The sequence below is a fragment of the Capricornis sumatraensis genome, chromosome 8 (genome assembly GCF_032405125.1).
Source record: "Capricornis sumatraensis isolate serow.1 chromosome 8, serow.2, whole genome shotgun sequence".
Lineage (NCBI taxonomy): Eukaryota > Metazoa > Chordata > Mammalia > Artiodactyla > Bovidae > Capricornis > Capricornis sumatraensis.
In genome coordinates, this window is record NC_091076.1 from 25,580,811 (window position 1) to 25,602,125 (window position 21,315).

The 21,315-nt window shown below is 45.9% G+C and overlaps 1 protein-coding gene across 1 annotated transcript in view; it reads left to right on the forward strand.

Moving 5' to 3' along the window:
• The window catches only part of NAV2 (neuron navigator 2), a 421,834-nt gene that overhangs the window by 154,041 nt on the left and 246,478 nt on the right, over positions 1-21,315 (forward strand). The window contains exon 4 of the mRNA XM_068977628.1: positions 15,183-15,255. Coding sequence (XP_068833729.1) covers positions 15,183-15,255 — 73 coding nt within the window. The remainder of the gene's footprint in view (positions 1-15,182; positions 15,256-21,315) is intronic.

A 21,315-nucleotide genomic window follows, 5' to 3' on the forward strand; every position in this document is an offset into this window, starting at 1 on the left:
AGGTAGGTGGAAACGACGCCATGACTGGAGGTCCGGCAAAGCCTCTTGTGCCACGCTGCTCCAGCTTTAGTGAACAAGGGGGTCGCCTGGAGGGCTTGCTAAAGCAGCGCTGGGCCCCACCCCTAGAGTGTCCCATGCAGTAGGTCTGGGAAGGAGCGGGATAATTTGCATTTGTAACAAGCCAAGCTCTTGGGTGATGTAAAAAAAGTTTTCTTTGGGGATATGACTGCAGACATGCATTTCAACATCTATCAGTTTGCCAAATTCTTTAAAAATTTAAAAGTTTATCTAAAGGTTAATTTTAACTAATTATTTTAGGAACACTAAGTATTTTTTTTCTTTTTTAAATGTGTTGATATAATTTTTTAACACCAAAACCATTTTGTACTGGGGTATAGCCAATTAACAGTGTTTGGATAGTTTCAGGTGGACAGCGAAGGAACTCAGCCATACGTATACATGTATTCTCCCGCAAACTCCCCTCCCATCCGGGCTGCCGCATAACATTAAGCAGAGTTCCATGGACTGTACAGTAGGTCTTTGTTGGTTATCCATTTTAAGTATAGCAAACACTGTGTATTTTTGATTGAGATATAAATGATATGTAACGTCACATTTGTGTCAGGTGTACAAACATAATGATTCAGCATTTGTGTATATTGTGAAATGATCACCACAGCAGGGTCTAACTAAATATTTTGAATGAACCAATCAGTTTACTTTTGGAAAGATGAGGATGCATTAGGCATCCTCCTGTCTGAGAACAGTGGTGAGTTCTAAATCAGTAGGATCTGAATTGTACACACGGCTGTGGTCTTGGAGTTTGCAAGTGTCTTCTCTACTTTCCAGCTCCCTTAACCTCTGTGACCCTTGGTTTCTTCCACTGAAAACCCAGGTGATAATCCTTTAGCACGTTGTCCTTAACTGCCTGGCTTTAACTTCTTTGAAGGTGGGGCCCCTGTCCATCTGCCCATACCATAACCTGGCATCTGCTGTATGCTCAGAGAATATTAACTGAAGAAATTCCCATTACACCTCCTTTGAAACTGAGGCATTTCAAGTGTCAACATGTGGTGCTCAATATGGTTAAAGAGCTTAGCAAATGTGAGAATGGGTGGGGAGGGGAGAGCTTCAGATCATCCTGAGCTGAAAGAGAAATTGGATGGTGATTTATAACTGTGTGGACTGTGCTTTATATAAAAGTCATCTGGCTTCATGCTTAGATCCATCTCCCTGTGCATGTCTTCATGGGCTTCTTATGTTTCAGCCTGGCCCCAAAGGGGTGTTTTTCCTGTATTCATCATTGTATTTTGTTTATTTTTCTTTGAACCAGAACTTAGTGAGAAATTCTTCTTGGCCCGTTGGTAAGGCATAGTTAGCCTGTGGTGGCTGCATTGGGAACTGGTCAGTAGAGGACTGCCCGTGTGCTCACTTAAGCAAAGAGTAGAGAACAGTGGCCAGCAAGCTAAGTTCAGGTTCCAGAAGCCCTTTTATAAGAAAAACTAAATGGCTGCCAACAGTTAGATAAAAATCAATATACTTCCAAGGTTTTTTAGGGGGAAAAAATTGGCAGTCCTGGATTGATACTCCACAGGCAAGACTTGACTAAACCTGGATACCAGCTGCCTCCTTTAGGTGCATGTAGAATGCAAGGGGACCAAACCAGTCAATCTGAAAGGAAATCAGTCCTGAATATTTGTTGGGAGGATTGATGCTGAAGCTGGAGCTCCAGTACTTTGGCCACTTGATTCAAAGAGCCAACTCATTGAAAAAGACCCTGATGCTAGAAAAGATTGAAGGCAGAAGGAGAAGAGGGAGGCAAAGGATGAGATGGTTAGATAGCATCACCGACTCAGTGGACATGAGTTTGAGCAGACTCTGGGAGATAGTGAAGGACAGGAAAGCCTGGCATGCTACAATCTGTGGGGTCACAAAGAGTCGGACACAACTTGGTGACTGAACAGCAACAGGCTGCCTTAGCCATACTTCCCACCACTCCCTACTGTCTTAGAGCCAGGCTTTTTGACTTAGCTTTTGCCTACCTGCTTCCTGCACACATTTGAGGTTTTTTTACCCTCAAACTGTTATGTTCTCATAAGTTCTAATTCCTGATCTTTCTTCAGTTCAGTTCAGTCGCTCAGTCGTGTCTGACTCTTGGCGACCCCATGAATCGCAGCACGCCAGGCCTCCCTGTCCATCACCAACTCCCGGAGTTCACTCAGACTCACGTCCATCGAGTCAGTGATGCCATCCAGCCGTCTCATCCTCTGTTGTCCCCTTCTCCTCCTGTCCCCAATCCCTCCCAGCATCAGAGTCTTTTCCAATGAGTCAGCTCTTCGCATGAGGTGATCTTTCTTAGGAGATCTAAACTCTGGCATATGGTGGTTTAAAAAAAATCCATTTGGGGAGCATTTTGACATCAAAATAATGCCTGTAATCTTTATATTGATTTAAATAATTCCTGCCGTAGACGATTTCAGAACACTGTAAAAGAACGTCAATATCGTCCACAAAATTTGTCCAAAAGGATGTTGGAGAAGTCACTCCCTCCTCTGTGACGTGCTCTTCATCTTTCTGATGTAAAGATTGGGCTTAGTTTGGATGGATTAATCATTTGCCTATCTTTCTCCAAGGAAACGAATGACAAAACTGGGTGATCATTCTTCTCCTCCACAGCGATACTGAACTCCTGTTGTTTGGTTGTTAATGCCCATGTGTATAGACTTCATAGCTTACAAAACATTGAGTAAGTGTTCACATTCCAACGCTGCCATTTAATAAGCGTGATTTTAGGAAGGCATTTAAACGCTCTATGCCTACATTTCCCCATATGAAAAGTGATGATAATACCTACCTTATCTAGTGGTGAAACTTAATTGAAATAATAATGTATGGAGAAGAATCTAGTCCAGTGTTTCACGTTTTCTAAGCGTATAAATATTAGTTTCTTGGGAGGAGTCTATAAGACTTTCAAGAAGGAATAGTTATCTCCATTTTACTAAAAACAAAACTAAGGCTTGGGGAAATTAAGTACTTTTGCCCAAAGGGAGCTAGGAACCTCTGAGAAACCTGCAGTTCCTCAGATTTCACCTCTGGTCCTGAGAACTCCTTGACTTGCATCTCCTTCTTTAAAATATCCTCTTAGTACCAATGCTGTCACAATGCCAATGATGACCCCGTGGGATGAGTTGGCTTTTCCTGCAGAGTAGATTCCTGCATTGGTGCAAACGTGAGAACCGTCATGTAGAGTTGAATAAGAGGGCAGAACCTGACCAGAACTTCTTCTTTCTCACACTTTCCCCTAAAGGAACAGGAAGGCGAGAGGAGAGGGCCTGTGACCTGGGCTTCCCTTCACTATTGTGAAGGATGACTAGTGCTCACCTTCTGTGGGAAGTTTCAAGATGAAGCAACTTGGAATGAAAGTCTTACCCTGGCCCCAGTCTGTTTCTCTAAGGGGAGAGTGCAGAAGAAATTCTTAGAACCAGAGCAAAGAGCCTTTGAGGGGTTAGCTCATGGATGCTATATTTTTTCTGGCTTTGTGTATATATAAATCAAGATGTATCATCATCAGTCTTATGAAACTCCTTGGAGAGACAGTTGCAGAGATTTGATTCTGAGTCTCAGAATTTATAGATTCTTTGTCAGTGGCTATAAAGTGATGAATTTTTATGATCACTTGGCAATATAATTTTAGCTTTTAGAGGGAATCATCTTTCTAATATGTTGATAACAGAGAGAACCATATGAAATAGCCAGTATTTAACCATTTTCTACCTACAAGAATGGCAGTTTTATCTGGTTCAGTTAAATACTTGACAAGGATGGAAATAGTAACAGATTAGCATTATATGACAAGTTAAGAATTGTCACTATTTCTTCACAGGTGCACTAGCAGTCTTGTAGCCTTGGGAAACTTGGAGGATATCCTGTAATAGAAACCACCCTTGTCTCATTTGTTCTCCTCATTCATTGACTTTGCCCACACCTCCGACATTCTGGCAGTGGCAGTGAACAGAGTTATTTTAATTCTTGATTATATTCTTAATTACTTTTAATCTCATATACTACTTGATTGGTTGACAAGTAGCTCTTTGCCTTGATCACAGATTTTGAAACTTGAAACTATTGACCAGATCTAGTTTCTTGGTGTACTACTTGCAAAATCTCCCAAATTCTTTATTAATGTTCACTAGGAAGCCATAACAGCTTGTGAATAAAAAAATGGATTTAAGTGTAATGTATGTGAAAGGTCCTAATATTATGCCTGGCATGTGATAATAGTATTATGCCTAGCAGCATCTGAAATTGGAGTGGGCACAATGGTGATTTTTTTTTTTTTTTTTTTGGCCACACCTCACGGCTGGTAGAATCTTATTCTCCAACTAGGGATTGAACCCATACCCTCACAGTGAAAGCACAGGGTCCTAACCACTGAATTGCAAGGAAATCCCCAAATATGCCATTTCTTTTTTCTCTTAATGGTGATATTTTAGTTACATATTCCGCAGAAATTAACACTACAGGTGATATGTATTAAAACAAGGAGAGGATAACAGAGCAGTTGGCTTCCCTTCCTTCCAGCCTTCAGCACAGTGAGAGTGCAAAGTCTTGCAGGATTCTGAATTGAGTATTAAAGCATTTAAGTATATCTGCTTGGCTTTGCTTCCCTGGTTATCTATGCTACCAGGATACATCTTGCACTCTGTTGTTAATATGTCGTGCTATCCTGGGAACTGTGGGGCAGGAATCCATGGATCAGCTTTGTTGCTATTTAGCTGTGTCTGGCTCTTTCGCAGCCCCGTGGACTGTAGCCCCGCAGTCTTCTCTATCCATGGGACTTTTCTGGGCAAGATTACTGGAGTGCGTTGCTATTTCCTCCTCCAGGGCATCTTCCTGACCCAGGGATCGAACCTGTATCTCTGCATTTCCTGCATGGTCCTCCTCTTTACCACTGAGCCACTGAGGAAGCCCAGTCCATGGGTCAGATACTCATGAACAACCCACAAGGACCATAAACAGTGGCCATTGGCAGGTTGGCTGAGCCACAAAACTGAGTGTTTCAGATTAGTGTGAGGGAACTGGTCCCCAACCTGGCCTTCATCTACAAATTAATTATCCCATTACTCTGTCCTTTTGTATGTGTTGGCTTTGTGGGTGATATGATAGATTCTAGCGGTACCTCCACAACTGAGGATTTACTGCACTCTTAGAGTATATCAAGGATCTACTGTTTGGCTTTGTTTTGCATTTATGGTCTGCTTCCTCTTGAAGTCTTTGTGGTGTCTTATGAGTTTAAGCATGGGAATATGACAAAAATTGGAGAAGGCAGTGGCAACCCACTCCACTATTCTTGCCTGGAAAATTCCATAGACAGAGGAGCCTGGCGGGCTATATCCTTGGAGTCACAAAGAGTCAGACGTGATTGAGTACATACACACACATACACAACACATGCATGACAAAAATACAAAAAGATCCCAGACTTTCTAGAAAACGCGCAGAGGTTCTGTGACAGAGTTTTGAGCAGGTGAGCTAATAGGTCTAAGTTAGCCTGTATCACTTTGTTTAGTGGGCGTGATATTTGCTTAAAGTCTGCTCTTGCTTGGGAAGCTGTCTTTTCCAGAAAGGAAGGACCACACTGTCTCATCACCACTGTTTTGCCCTTTCCCTGGAGCAGGGCCTGGGAGAGAGTAAATACTCAGTCATCACTTTTCCAGGAATGAATGAGGCTGCCAGGTTCCAGTTTGTCCCTGGGTGAAATTCTCCAACAAGTACTGCTCTTCCGCATTCATTTGGGGGCAGCCATGGGGTCTAGAAGTTGGAATCTAAGTCTGTCTCCTTCTCTGTAGGTAAATTCAAATTTTTATGCAAAAAAATAATTGACTCTTCTTCACAAACTACTTGTATAAGGCTTAGGGCTTTTCATGTAGCTTAACAGAGGAGACTTTAACCTGAGAACTTTGTTGGATAGAAAATACTGATTCCAACAGGGTCAAAGTGAATTTTTGCTTCAAGGAGCCCATCCATAGAGAGGCTACACTGTCATATAATTTAGCAGATCTCAGAATGCCTCACAACCCCAAATGATCTTTCTCCTTCAGAAGATGCCTTGAGTGTCTAGTACTCTGCCATTATGGGATTGTATAAACAGCATTTTTAAAGGTCTGTGTAACGTCAGTTCAGTTCAGTCGTTTAGTTGTGTCCGACTCTTTGCGACCCCATGGACTGCAGCATGCCAGGCTTCCCTGTCCATTACCAACTCCCAGAGCTTGCTCAAGCTCTTGTCCAGTGAGTCAGTGATGCCATCCAACCATCTCATCCTCTGTCATCCCCTTCTCCTGCCTTCAATTTCCCAGCATCAGAGTCTTTTCCAGTGAGTCAGTTCTTCCCATCAGGTGGCTAAAGTATTGGAGTTTCAGCTTCAGCATCAGACAGATTGAAAATCACAATCAAAGAAAACTAATCAGGCTGATCACGTGGACCACAGCCTTGTTTAACTCAATGAAACTATGAGCCATGCCGTGTAGGGCCACCCAAGACAAGCAGGTCATAGTGGAGAGTTCTGACAAATGTGGTCCACTGGAGAAGGGAATGGCAAACCCCTTCAGTATCTTGCCTTGAGAACCCCATGAACAGTATGGGAGGTACCAGACCCTTGACTTACGTCAGTCCATGGACTCAACAGTACTGCTGCGAGACGGTTATTAATATCAGCATTCCTGTGCTACAGATGATGACTTTGAGACTTGATGCAGTTAACAGTTTTCTTAGGTTTTTAAGAGTAGTTTCTCAGGGAACTCGAATCTAGTGCAGAGTTCAAAATCTGTATCAATAGATCCTGTCCCCTAATAATTGTGATGGAATGCAAGTACCTCCAGGAGAGGGGACTGGTGAGAGGATAGTAGCAGGCCCTTCTGTCTTGGGGTAAGCGTCTTTGTTAAGAGACAGTTATACATCAGGTGATAGAGAGGAAATCCCAGGAGGAGGAATAGAAAGCAGACTGAATAAACTTGTCTAATTCTCTCTGTTTTGCCAGAGACCAACTCCAGTCACGGCACTGGGCATGTATGGTCCGAGCACTGTTGCCAAGGGACAGTCATGTCAGAAGTGACAACACGCTAACAGAAACTGCCAGTTATTGGGCACCTACTGAGTACCACACGCACATATCCTCTCATATAATCACCGCCACCACCCTGTGTGATCGGTGTAATGCCCATTTTACAGATCAGGTCATTGAGGTTAAATTGCTGATGATCGTAATTCAGTAAATGGCAGAATCAGGATTTGAACCCAGATTTGTCTGACCCCAAAGCTTGTGATACCACTCTAATGGCAGAAAGTGAAGAGGAATTAAAGAACCTCTTGATGAAGGTGAAAGAGGGGAGTGAAAAAGCTGGCTCAAAACTCAACATGCAATAAACTAAGATCATGGCATCTGGTCCCATCTCTTCATGGCAAATAGATGGGGGAAAAGTGTAAGCAGTGGCATATTTTATTTTCCTGGGCTCCAAAATCACTGCAGATGGTGACTGGAGCCATGTAATTAAAAGATGCTTGCTCCTTGGAAGAAAAGCTATAACAAACCTAGATAACATATTAAAAAGCAGAGACATCACTTTGCCGACAAGATCCCTATTGTCAAAACTATGGTTTTTCCAGTGATCGTGCATGGATATAAGATTTGGTCCATAAAGAAGGCTGAGCACTGAAGAATTGATGCTTTTGAATTGTGGAGCTGGAGAAGACTCTTGAGAGTCCGTTGGACAGCACAGAGATCAAACCAGTCAATCCTAAAGGAAATTAACCCTGAATATTCATTGGAAGGACTGATGCTAAAGCTTAAGCTCCAATACTTTGGCCACCTGATGTGAAGAGCTGACTCATTGGGAAAAACCCTGATGCTGGGAAAGACTGAGGGCAGGAGGAGAAGGGGACGACAGGATGAGATGGCTGGATGGCACCAGTGACTCAATGGACATGAGTTTGAGCTAACTCCAGGAGTTGGTGATGGACAGGGAGGCCTGGTGTGCTGCAGTCCATGGGGTCGCAAAGAGTTGGACATGACTTGGAGACTGAAAAACAACAAAGCCTTTCTTTTTTCCTGTAAGTATTACTCCTTAAGCCCTCATCACTCTCCTTTTAGCATCTGTGTCAGCTCTTGATGGAGACCTCCACTTGGACTGATCTCTTCTGGGAGTGCTAGGAAGTTAGGGATTGTCACTCTGACATTGTAGCAGAAGAAATGACGTGCAGAATGCCTTCCTGAAGGAATACACACAGAGGCATCCTCTGGGCCTCTCCCATGATATTAACCCCCCAGGGCGCTTTCGCCCTCAGGAGGACCGCTGAGTCTGGAAGCAGGCACACTGCGGAGCTCAACTCTAAGCATCTGATCTGGGGCCTCCAGAACAAGGGCTGACTTGGAGAACTTAGCCATGGCTCCCTTTCCAGGCCTCTCTCTTTGTTTCAAGGGAAAAATCAAAAAGTCAGAAAATAACCAGGCGATGAAACAATTCTAGGCAGTTGGAAGCAAAGTGAAAAAAGATAGCTACTGGAGGAATTCGAGATTCTTGTTTTCAATTTTCTTCTCTAGAGAGTTTTTTTTTTCCATATCTATATGGACTTACCCGTTTGCTGTAATAGCAGAGAGGCTCCTATAAAATCTTGTTAAAAAGGAATTCTTGACAACATCTTAGAAAGCCCAAGTTATAAATATCTTAAAAGATAAGGAGGATATCTTTGCCAAATTAAAGGAAGCAACTGGGCAAGGCATTAAAGCAGCAGAGAAACAGTCTGACAGAAACACTCAAGCCCCATCCAGCCCTCGAGTCCCTCATTCTGAAGCTTTCTCTTTCAAAGCCACCAAGAGAGCTGGAGATGAATTTCTGAAAGCTTTGAAGCTTGAATGGCCAGAGCTGGCACAGCAGGTATGGAGCGCTGTGGCCAAAGATGGCCTTATGTGTCTGCCAAGCATGTAGCAGCATGTGGGGCTTACAAGGGAGATACTCCTGAATGTTTCCCCACCTGGGAGAATCAGAAGCATGGGCATACCTCCCTTCTTTCTGGGGTTCCCTTCCAAAATTAGAACTGCTTTGTCTGGGCCCTGCTGCTGTGTCATGCAGTGGTGTGCACCCCCAGGACCACACTGTGGCCTGTGACCATGTGACCATTTGAGGTGGCTGAACACTGACATAGATGGAGAAAAATGTGAGACTGGGCAATCACGCATCAGGTTGTGGTCCCCAGGATTGCAGAGCAAAAAGACAACACTGGTGAGACAGGCATTCAGGAGCACAGTTCCCCAGAGTGCTTTTGGGTCGGGTTTCATGGTTGGATTTCTTTTATTTTTTCCCTTCTATTTTTGTTTTTGGAAACTGGCAAGGGGAAGGAGTGTCAGGAGAGCATGGAGGCCTGGTAGATAGGAAACAGACCTCCCCAGTAAATGTGACCACAGGCACAGCCCTGCCCTTCCCACCTCTCCCCATCTCAGTGCCCAGTCCGGATGTCACTGGAGCCCCACCTTGAAGGCACTGCTTGATCCATCCCTGACACAGCACAGCTCATCCATCCTGAAGCTTTCAGACCAGCCTGGAAGGGCTTGGCCTGGCTGCTGTTGCCATGGTAATGGAGTGCCAAGGCTTCCCTAAGAACAAGAAGGACCCTTGCCTTCTCTCCATTTCTGCTTCTGTTCCTGAATGTGGTCCAGTGCTCTGCTTTTGCTCTGGGTCCTCTCTCTCTGCTCTTCTCCATTGCTCCCTGGCCTCTGGCCATTTTGACTCTCCTTTGGTTCCCAGAATGTGCAAGGCTGCATCCTGCATGAGACCTGTGATGGGGGTGTTCTTCTCTTCTGCTGTCAGTGCTTGGCTCACTCTTATATCTCAGCTCGAATTTCCCTGCAACAAACGTATCTTGAGTACGTACAGTGCGCTCTTCTGGGTGCTTGGGGTTACATCAGTGAAGAGAACAAAGGCCTTATTTCTGTGGACCAACTTTCTATCTCTTCCTTGAATTCTCACCTGACCCCCCATCCTTCCAGGCTTGATCAAATCCTTTAGTACATGACAGATGCTATCGGTATTCTGTTTATTTAATGCCAGTTCCCCTACATTAGACTGTAGATTCTACAAGGTCAGGAATTATGTCTCTTTAATTCACCACTGTATACCCAGTACCAACACACTGCCTAACACCCTGAAGGTGCTCAGTAGATATGGGTGAAGAAATGGATAAATAGATGGATGAATGGTAATTGTTTTTGTTGACAAGTAGCAGTATCAGGTGTGAGGATCACACATACTTCTGGAAGGAAGTTGTTTGTGCTAAGAGGCTCAGGAAGAAGCTATACAGAGCTTTTCAAGTCCTTCGAACATACAGGTTCTTGCTCAGCCTTGTCTGAGCTCCAGGTGTCCCACTACCTAAGCTCTAGGCATTTCATGTTTTGTTTTGTTTTTAATGACCATGATCAAGCCTGACTCGAAAGCAGCATCTGTTTGCCTCCCTTGTCAATTTCATCTTCTCAAGATGGAGACCTCCAAGGGGCTTGGTGAGAAACTGAACTATCAAAACTAGCACCCCATTTACTTGGTCTGCCTGGAACCCGACCTTCCCCTGGGCTGCGGTAGAGATGGTCTTCATCTGGATTAATCAGTTTCATGCACTTTGCAATCAGCTATGCTGGTATTCAGAGTGAAATGCTACCATGACAACTGCCACAACAGATGGTATTTGATCAGTCTCTAAGCTACAGAGGAGATATACAGCAGTGCTTCTGGGGTTTGCATATTTTACGTTATCACGAGACCCCGTCCGGCCTTAACCATGACTGAAATGTAAAGTTTTCCATTTGTCTGCCAGCCCCCTCCCTTCTCTTTCCAGTTGTTTGCCATTTATTTTGATTTTCCTTGCTCTCTGCCTGGGCTGGATGTACATGTATTTCTGGATGTGAGAGAGCTAGGCTACACCGTACTTGGTCCATGGAAGTTGCCCTGCAGGTCTAATGTTTAGGGACTGTTGAGAAGCTATTCAACTATGGGATGGAGATCCTGGCTGAGAGTAGGGGGAAAGGCTTAAAATTGCCAGCCTTTCTCTCTCGGATGTTCATGGACCACACAGGGTGGAGGCCACGTATGGCCCCAAAGCAAGGGAAACCCTGGGAAGTGCGTCTTGGTCTCAGTTTGTCCCCTTTTTCTGCCCTCTCTTTCATCCGGCTCCTTTCTCCTCCCAGGGTCTCTGGTGTTGTCCCATTTCTCAGCTTCCTGCCTCCACCCTAGCTAGCATTACAAACTCCAGGAGCTCGATCCCAGAGCTCTTGGACCCATTTCTATGGCAACAGCTACAGCAGCCTTCTCACCCAGTGCCCCTCCCCACCCCCTCAGCAACACTGGAATGTCAGACTTTGCACAGATATTTTTTTCAGCTAATTTTGGAAAGCAGTTTATATTGGCCGCTATGTGTTAATGAACAACTTCGGTTCTATTTACATACTTTGCTGGTGAAGAGTCTTTTCCTTCGCTCTGCCTCTCAACTTTAACAGGATCCGCATCCTGCACTAGATGTCTGGATCCCATATGAGCCGTGAGCCTCTCTAAAGATGGGCACCTCATTGTGCTGTGATGGGAACCCCAGGGGCTGCCGCTGGCCAGTCCCCTCCAGGAATGGTGTGGTGGGAGTATGCAGTCTCAGTCATACAGGAGGCTGGATTGTTTACCTGAACAGTGTTTATAAGAAAACCTTAAGGTGATTTGAATCACAAGAGAGCCTGGATCAAAGAAACAGTCTCCCCTTCTGATCTCATTCCAAGTGAAGCGGGAGGTTGGAATCCACATCTGACCTTGCTCCCCAGCCCCTTGCCCTTCCAGGGGTACAGATGAAAAGAGCATGGGTCTCTGCCGCCTTGTCAGGCATGAGTTTTAACCTTAATGGAACATTATTAAAGAATGGATTTGAAACTTGAGGAATGTGTTTTGAACTCCTCCTGTGAGCAGAGAATTCATGGTAGAGGGGGGGAAAAAAATTCAGGGCGCTTGACGGGCTTATGAACCGTCTTTTAAATGATGAACCAAGTTCTTATTTTTAGGTTTTATGTTTTCTGGGAGTGCAGCTCAGCCATCTGGATAGTGTTCCCGTTTCATCTCCTCTTTAGGAGAAAGCATTCCTGGTGCCCTGGGGCCTCCTCTCTTCACCTAATGGAGGGAGATCCTAATGTTTCCCTTGTTTATTAGATGCTCTGATTCTCCTGGAAACAGAGGGGAGTTGGGGTGTGTATGGACCCTAAAGAGGAGGATTGTGTAAATGTGGGCTCCTGGACTGGGAGGAGAACTCTGCACCAACACCAGCAAAAGAATGCAGCGTAGTACCTGGCACAGAGCAGACATCGCATCATTACCTTGATTGAATGACTGATTAAAAGAATCATCTCAGATTTCTCACCCTTGGCACTAGCTGACATGTGGGGTTGGATAATTCTTTATTGGGAGAGATCTGTGTTAGTAGCATTCGTAGCCTCTGAACGCTAGATGTCAGTTCCCTTCAGGGTTGTGACAACCCCAAATGTGACAAGATGTGGCCAGATGCCCCCCGGTGGTGGGGAGGGTTGCACAAAATCCTCCTTTCCTAGTCTCCTTCACTCAGCGAAAAACTACTGATCAAAATTATGAAATTCGTTGACAGAGTGATAGGACTGTAAAAAAAAAAAAAGAGAGAGAGATGAAGTATTCTAGGTAACCCACGTATATTATTCCTCCCCTTAACAGAGTTTAACATTTAAAAAGAAAACCCATGGATCAATTGAAATCTACCAAGGCTAGCCTTGCAAAAAGAAATTACCGTGGACTTTAAATGATGACACTTGTCGAATGCTCCATACACGTGCTCCTTGGAGGGAAGGTCTGTAGGATTGCCGTGTTGCAGTAAGCAGAGCTTTTCCTGACTGTCTTGGCGGGTGTCCTTTTTTGTGTGTTCAGTGTCGCACTGCCACAGTATTGGTGAAAAAAACTTAAACCTACCCATCTCAGTCCACCCACATGACACCTCCCAGGATAAATAACAAATACACTATTTTTGATTTTGCATTAGCAGGTTCAGGGGCGGTCAGCCTTTTCTGCTGCTCATTTTCCACGGGGACATGATTGCCAAAGCCTCCTTTCTGAGCTGTGCACCACGAGATATTAAAAGAAGTAGGTTTGGGCCCTGTAGAGCACAGGGAACTGTATTCAGTGTTCCTGTGATAAACTATCAGGAAAAGAATATGGAAAAGAATGTATGTATAACTAAATCATTTTGCTGTACAGATTAACACAACTTGGTAAATCAACTATACCTCAATAAAATTAATTTAAAATTTAAAAAAAAACCACACCCAAGAAAGTGGATAGGATTATAGGAAGAGACAAGTGGTAGCAGGAAAATTTTATAATTTTACCATGATTTCAATATTAATACCTTTGTATGGAGGCAAAAAATCCTTTTGAGTGGTTTTGACCTGTTCTCACTGTGTGCAATAGCATGAATTCTCAAAAGCAGGGTTTTATAATAGAGAGCAGTCACATCTAGAGAGAGGATTTTTATTACACTTCTGCATGGAAGCTGGCTGCTCTAAACACCTTGCACAGGATCCTCCCAGCCATTCTCTTCCTTCTTTGACCGCCTCCTTCCCCCCCACTTCCCTCCACGACGGTGGCACCTGAATTGTCACTGTCGGTCATCCTGCACTGGAAAGAAAAAAAGAGCGCTCTCATTTTTCCTCCCTCTTTGTAAGATACGACTTTCTGCCATGGTGGCAGGCAAAACCCATAGCATCAGCATTTATTTTATCTGTGGGAAATTGCATTCTACCCCTTTTCTTAGAGATGAAAGAATGCCTCCCACATGAAGACCCTGGAAGCTGGGAAAGAGACGGGAACCTGAGCTTTAAAAAAAAAAAAAAAATGCAAGGATGGAACAGATTCTTTTTCAGTGGATGCAGTTTTATTCAGGTGTCCCCAAGCTTAACATGTTTAGAAGCTGCGAAGACTGAGAGCAGAGAATGCCAGACATCAGGGGAGGGTGGACGTGAACTTTAAGAAGACTGCCTTGGAGCCAGACTGTACTCAAATGAGAGCTCGTAAAATGGAGACTCTTTACTCTATGGCTACGAAGGAGCCATCAGGATGTTGCTTGGGGGAGGAGAGGAGAATGGTCACAAGCACACTGTGATAGTCATTTATGGGTTCAGAACAAACCCCTTGGGTCAAATACTGGTTTGAGCTCATAAGCATGTGGCTGGAGCCTGGGAAGTCGGGCAGGGGCGGGGGGTTATAGAGGTAAGGAAGACGTGAAATGCAAACTCTGTGAAATCCAAAGTTCCCTCCGTCAAGTCCAAAGCAATTTCTTTTATTTATGGTTACCACTGACATGAATCAAGCCTGAACATTTTCCTGTAGACCTAAAAGTAATTAACCCTGACAACTGAAGTCAAATTAGACCTTTGGGAATGACCTAATTGCTCTTTCCTGTGGAGGGGGGCCGGGGGGAACGTGGGCTTGCCCTTGGCCGTGGCATCCACCCTGGAAAGCCTCCCAGACTCTGGTGGGGTCGGGTCCCTTCTTGCCACAGAAGACACACAGGACAGAGAGGCTGGGTGAGCTGGCAGCTCTCCTCGGTCCTCTGCGATGCCTGCCATCCTGAGAATTTTGTGAGTCAACACTACCCAGATTCCTGCTGAAATTCCCATTCACTCTTTTTATATTTGACTGCTTGCCTCCTCAGGGGCTGGAAACCTCTCCCAGCTGCTGGTGGGGGGGGGTGGGTCTCCTAACCTCATCCCCACCTCCATGTTTCTGGCAGCTGCTCCAGCGTTCAGGATAGCGCTGGTGACAGTGATCCACACGAGAGCTCCGATTTCACCCTGGTTATTTTTGGCAGCCATGAGCAATCCAAGGCCTCGACTCTTGGCACTGTGTGTGGTTAGGATATTAGGTAACCTTTTCCTGTGCAAGTACAGACAAAGAGTCCTAACCTGCATCCATCCATCCATCTGTCCATTCAGCATTTTCATGTCATTTCTTTTCCTCTTCGAGAAACTTAGCAAATGCACAATGAACCCTCTCTTCTGACATAGCCTCTTGTTCCTAATAAGAGATGGCTCTGGAGAAGGCTAAACATTTATTGAGCGTATATTGTTGTGTTTTTTTTCCTCCTAGATTGAAAACATAGATGCCTGTTTGAATTTCCTGGCAGCTAAGGGAATAAACATCCAGGGACTCTCTGCGGAAGGTGAGTCAGCACCTGTCATGAAGTTGCCCTTTCACTGTTTGAAATGCCCAGCTGTTACTTATTGATGACATTTATAGAGTTAAGCCAGTGGGTCCTGGTAGGCTCTTCCAGTCTTGTTTCTCTCTGGTTTTGAGACTGCTCAATGCTTGTCTACGCTTGAGGATGCCAGTTTTTTTGACAACCTGAAGAATCACTCCGAGAGTGCCAGTCCAACCCTGCCAGCCTTGTCCGCCTGGCACAGAGGGAGCAGCAAAGACGGAGCTGGTTCTCTCTGAGAAGGGTTTCATCACACAATGCCGATTTGATTCACATGACCGGCGAGTCAGTTAATTATCAAGCCAGGCCTTATCTGTGGGAGAGAGAACACTTAACCACAGAACATATTTAAATCGTACAAGTTTCCAGGGAAAAATGCCTAATCCTTATCTCTTACTTTTATTAGAAGAAGAAGCACTTTTCCTAGCTCCAAAAAAAAGCACGTGATTTATTAATGAGATGCTCCATTCTGACATCCTGATTAGTTTTTAATTAACTCCAATTTGGTGGCTAATTAACACATTAGTGTTTGCTGGTGGTTTGCTGTTCAATTAAGTGTTGGTCTGGAGATGGCTGGTCTGAATTCTTAGCCTCCTTAGGCAATGTCTCATTGTGGAACCTCGCTGTCTCTCTCTCTCTCTGTCTCCTGTTTGTAAATACAAGCAGCTGCCAGCTCCAAGGCTGCCACAGGCCCCGGCATCCTCCCAAACTCATTAGGCTGCACCTGCCTCCAGTTTTCCCAGAACAGGTAGAGCTGTGTGGGCTTCAGGTGACACCACCCTAGCATGCTTGTGTTTCGCAAAGTTGCCTGTTAGCGTCGACTCTGGTGGTTAGGGTGGGGAGGCGGGGAGCGCTGAGGAAAGACACAGCCCCGTGGAGCAGGTAAGTTTGCAAACATGAACCTTTTGGGCCCTGTTCCTTACCTTTGCCCTGCTGCGTGGTGAAAGCTTGGTTGTCCTCGCTGGGTTTCTGCACTGTAGTCTCTCTCGATTTTGGAGGTGGGCGGCCACTATTGGTGTCTTATGTCTCTGATCGCAATTCCCCAAGTGGGACTTCTAATAGGCTGGGGCTGTCCCGGGTCAGACACAGTCACACTGCTTCCAGAAGTCTCTGAGCGAGCTCTTGGTAATCAGCCTTCATCTCAGCTCAGAGAGAAGGGTCCACAGAGGATTGCTTGGTCTGGGCTGTGGGCCCTCCTCCACCGGGGATGAGACCTGGGCTGAATGTCATGTGGCATACACCTTGCTGGGGCGTGGAGGGTTGTTGGTGGTATTTCCATGGAGACAGAGAGAGATGCAAATTTCTGTTCCAAGGAGCACATGACTTCTTTCTGGAAGAGAGTGCTGGTGTAGGTGGCGGGCGCACATTCCTTCTAGTTCCTGGGCGTGATTAGATCCCAGGCGTGTGCCCTCACAGCAGAGCATCAGCAGGGGCTTCTACAAGTTATGCATAGCAGAAGGAGCTCCAGGGGATGTAGGCTGTAGGCCAGCTTCATCTCATGTGGTCTGAAGGTGACCCTAGCCACCCTGCCATCCATCTACCATTGTCCTGCCTTCTGCCTGCCCTGTCTCTCCCCTGCCCCCACCTGCCCCATCTTCTGTATACCTTAAGGCATAGAGTCTACTCAACAAATGTCTGTTGAATGAATAAGTACCAGCTGCGCCCAGGTGGCTTAGTGAGAAGTCCACCTGCCAATGCAGAAGACGCAAGAGACCTGGGTCCGATCCCTGGTCAGGAAGATCCCCTGGAGGAGGAAGAAATGATAATCCACTCCAGTATTCTTGCTTGGAAAATTCCACGGACAGAGGAGCCTGGTGAGCTACAGTCCGTGGAATCGCAGGAGAGTCAGATATGACTGAGCAGGCACGCACGTGCCTTGAAGGCTTTCATCTGCATTGGCCCCAGCTCTCACAACAGGCGATGGAATTTACAATAGACCGAGTTACAGATGAGGAAATTTTGCCTTAATGAAGTTGTGAACCCTATAGTGAGTGAGTGGCAGGGCAAGGTGTTGAACCCAAGTGATTTCAGAGCTCATGTTCGTGGTGTCTGGGGACAGCAGATGGATAAAATCCAAGCATGCCAGGTACAGGTGAAAGAAGTCGAAACAGATGTAGAACCTTTGTCCTAGTGGACGCTGTCTCAGAAGATGCTGGACCACTCCCAAAGGCACATCCTGCAGAGGGACAAGCCCTGGCCCCTGGTCAGTGGGATGTGGCCCCTGTGAGTCTCTGAGCAGAGAAGAACAGACTGGAACCAGGGGGCTGAGAATCAGTCACTGGGGTATAACCTTGAAGTGAGGTTTTCAGAAACTGCCCCCATCTGTGCTATGCTAACCCCCATCTTTCCTGCTGGGTTGAGGCTCACTTAGTATCTGGGCCAGAACCTATTTCTCTTTAGTCTTGCACAGTTATTAGGAGATGCAAGAGACATGGGTTCCATCCCTGGGTTGGGAAGATCCCTTGGAGGAGGAAATGGCAACCCCCTCCATTATTCCTGTATGGAAAACTCCATGGACAGAGGAGCCTGGTGAGCCTCAGTCCATGGAGTTGCGAAAGATTCAGACACAGCCGAGCAGGCACACCTGCACGCATGTGCTTTTAAGGCTTTATGTCATAAATTTAAGAATAGATTTATGTCAGTATCTAAGACTCAGTCTTGTTCATTTCTAAACTTCAATCTCAAAGCCTTTTCCTGGTGTCCCCCAGAGCAGGTGGCTTTGGAAGACTGAAGGGGGCTGGGGCATGAAGCCTTCCCTTCCCTCCCCTCGTCCCTGTGCCTGAGCAGCCAGGGTCGGGGCCAGAGCAGAGGGGCAGAGTTCTGCTAGTGATGAAGTTGCTGTCATTCTCTTGGGCGAGTGTCATTGCCTCTGTCCCGGGTGGGGGTCTCTGTGTGCCCAGCCGACCGGGCACTCGATCCCACGCTGCTTCCGGGCTCTGGTGGTCTGGTGGGAGGTTTGACCAGCTCTTCCAGCTCACCCCCAGCTGGTAGCATTCACCCCCCATCCCCCTGATTAGGACTCCCTCTGTCCCTGCACTGAGGCGGGCCCGGTAAGGCCGTAGACCTCAGCCTCGTGGTCCCTGCATCACCCACCTTAGAGCCGCAGGAATGGGTGGGCTCTGTCCTCCGCCTGTAGCGATGGAACAGACCTCCCGGCACCTGGATGTCCCCACCTTATGGGCTCTCTCCAGCTGTTTCCAGCTTAGGAGGCCTGCAGGCAGCTGTGCCGAGTCTCGTCTAAGCAGGTGTCAGGGGCCCTGGGGTGCCAGCACCGCCACTCGGAGGAAATTTTCTTGGGGCCTCCACTCCATTGACTTGAAGAGGTGCACGGACCCCACCTTCTTGCTCCTTGGGTAAGGGGAGGGGATACCCTGTCTCAGATCATCAGTCACGACCACCGTTGCTCACCCTCAGTGCCAGTCTCTCATCTGGATCTCCTGATATGGGGTTGGGTGGGTCGAACTGGGTGATACTGGTCTTTGATGGTAAGACTGATTCTGGACTAGGACAGTCTTGTGGGGGTGGGGGAGTGGGTGACTGGCCCCAAGTTTTGTCAGTTCCTTGAACTTACAGATCAAGAGTACTGAGAGCATTTTATCCTCAAATGAGTCTTAGTCACAATTTCAGGGTTATAGGAAATACCTCCATTTGACATACTGTTCAATTATAGGAAAGGAAATCATATATTGAGAATCCACCATGTGCCATCACTGGGCTGAGAGCCGTATACAATTTTTACCTGATTTAATCCCCCAGCAACCTTCTGAGGTCAGTATTATATTACCCCATCTTACAGATGAGGAAACTGAGGCCCAAAGAGAATGTTACATGTAGCAAAAGGGAGGCCCGCAGGTAGGCATTGCTCGAGCTACTCACAGCTGTTGATTTAAAGGCCTGGTGTTTTCTACTACTCACCACTACCCACACTTCCAACCACCTACATTATGACTAGAAAATCATTATAGTGTTTAAAGAGTAATGTCATATTAATGCTTTGTGTTTTGCTTTTGAAGATGATTGAGCACCCCAAGGTTCCTCCTGTGATTGAAAAAAAAGAAAAAATCAGTGGTTGGAAAGCCCCACAGGCACATCGCCACCCTTTCCCAGTGACTTAAGCAGGTTTGGAGCCCGGGAGGGTGTATGCACCTGTCCTTGAAGCGTTTGAGCAGCTCAGGGCCCTGCCCTGACCTGCCTGTGAGAGAGCCACAGGGAACCTTCGTTCCAGGGCAAGACAGCCAAAGCCTGTGAGCTGGGGCTGCAGGCCAAGGTGAGCCCTGCGGAGACGCCGCTAGTTCGCAGCTTCTCGCACCTCCTTGGTGTTTCCAAAGGCTGGACCCATCCACTTGCTCCTGGAGACTGGCCAGAGTCCTGTGAGCCTGGGCCTCATCCTGCCTCGGGTAATAGTCTAGAGCCCTTCAGCCCCTTTCCCACCACACTTCTCTCACCACCATCTGTAAACCTGTCCCTGGGAGGAAGGCCTCTATCTCTGGGAGTGTTTTTTTTTTTTTTTTCTGTTGCATTGAGAACTCTTTGGATTTATTCTCATAACAACTTTTATATATAACATGCAGCAGTGTTAATTATCTTATCATACTGTACATTACATGCCTAGTTCTTATTTATCTTAAAACTGAAAGTTGGTACATTATTGAGTGCCTTCATCCAGTTCCCCCATCCCCAGCTTTGGTAACCACAAATCTAATCTCTTTTTTTTAATAAAAACAATTGTTCACTGATTAAAGACAATGTTTATCTTCAGAGTTCATAAACAGATCCTAAAAACTCAATAGAAAAGTAGCTATATCAATACAACAAGTTATTCTCTGAAGAGGAAATGCAAATAGCCATTAAACATAGGAAGAAGTGCTTCACCTCACTAACATTCTGAAAACTACTTTAAGTAACCTGATACACATACTTTCATGCATCATATGATTAAAAATTGAAAGATCTGATAATATCAAGTGATTGAGAGGTAGGTACTCTTATAAACTTTCCTTGTGGGAATACAATTTAGGCTATTCATCTGCATGATCAGATTCCATTAAAATCTCAACTATTTGTTACTCATTTATTCCACTTTTCCATATCTCTCTTTTGAGATTATACCTGGGAGTTTTGAGAAGACCTGGCATTTGTGCTGCCTGGCCCTAAGCCCATTCTCCCAGGATGGGGAAGCAGAGGTCGGGAGGGGAAGGCTTTTCTTATTCAGCACACATTTGCCGGGCATATCCTGTATACCAGATGCAGTGCTAGGCACCAGGGTACACGGAGAGTCATGTCAGTCGTACAAAACCAGCTTCAATTCCAATTAATAAGAGAGTTGTGCTGGTGGGATGTACAGGACCCAGTCAGTGATACCCAAAGAAAGGTAATAGTCAGCTCTACCTGGGACCGTCAGGGGGCTTCACAGAGACAGTGAGGCTTCCCTTGGGTTTTACAAGATGAGTAGGCTTTCACCAATCAGAAAGGGAAGGTGAAGGGAAATTTAGATAGATATTCAATTCAGTTCATTCACTCAGTTGTGTCTGACTCTTTGCAACCCCATGAATCGCAGCACACCAGGCCTCCCTGTCCATCACCATCTCCCGGAGTTCACTCAAATTCACGTCCATCAAGTCGGTGATGCCATCCAGCCATCTCATCCTCTGTCGTCCCCTTCTCCTCCTGCCCCTAATCCCTTCCAGCATCAGAGTCTTTTCCAATGAGTCAACTCTTCACATGAGTGGCCAAAGTACTGGAGTTTCAGCTTTAGCATCATTCCTTCCAAAGAAATCCCAGGGCTGATCTCCTTCAGAATGGACTGGTTGGATCTCCTTGCAGTCCAAGGGACTCTCAAGAGTCTTCTCCAACACTACAGTTCAAAAGCATCAATTCTTCAGCACTCAGCTTTCTTCACAGTCCAACTCTCACATCCATACATGACCACAGGAAAAACCATAGCCTTGACTAGATGGACTTTGTTGGCAAAGTAATGTCTCTGCTTTTGAATATGCTGTCTAGGTTGGTCATAACCTTTCTTCC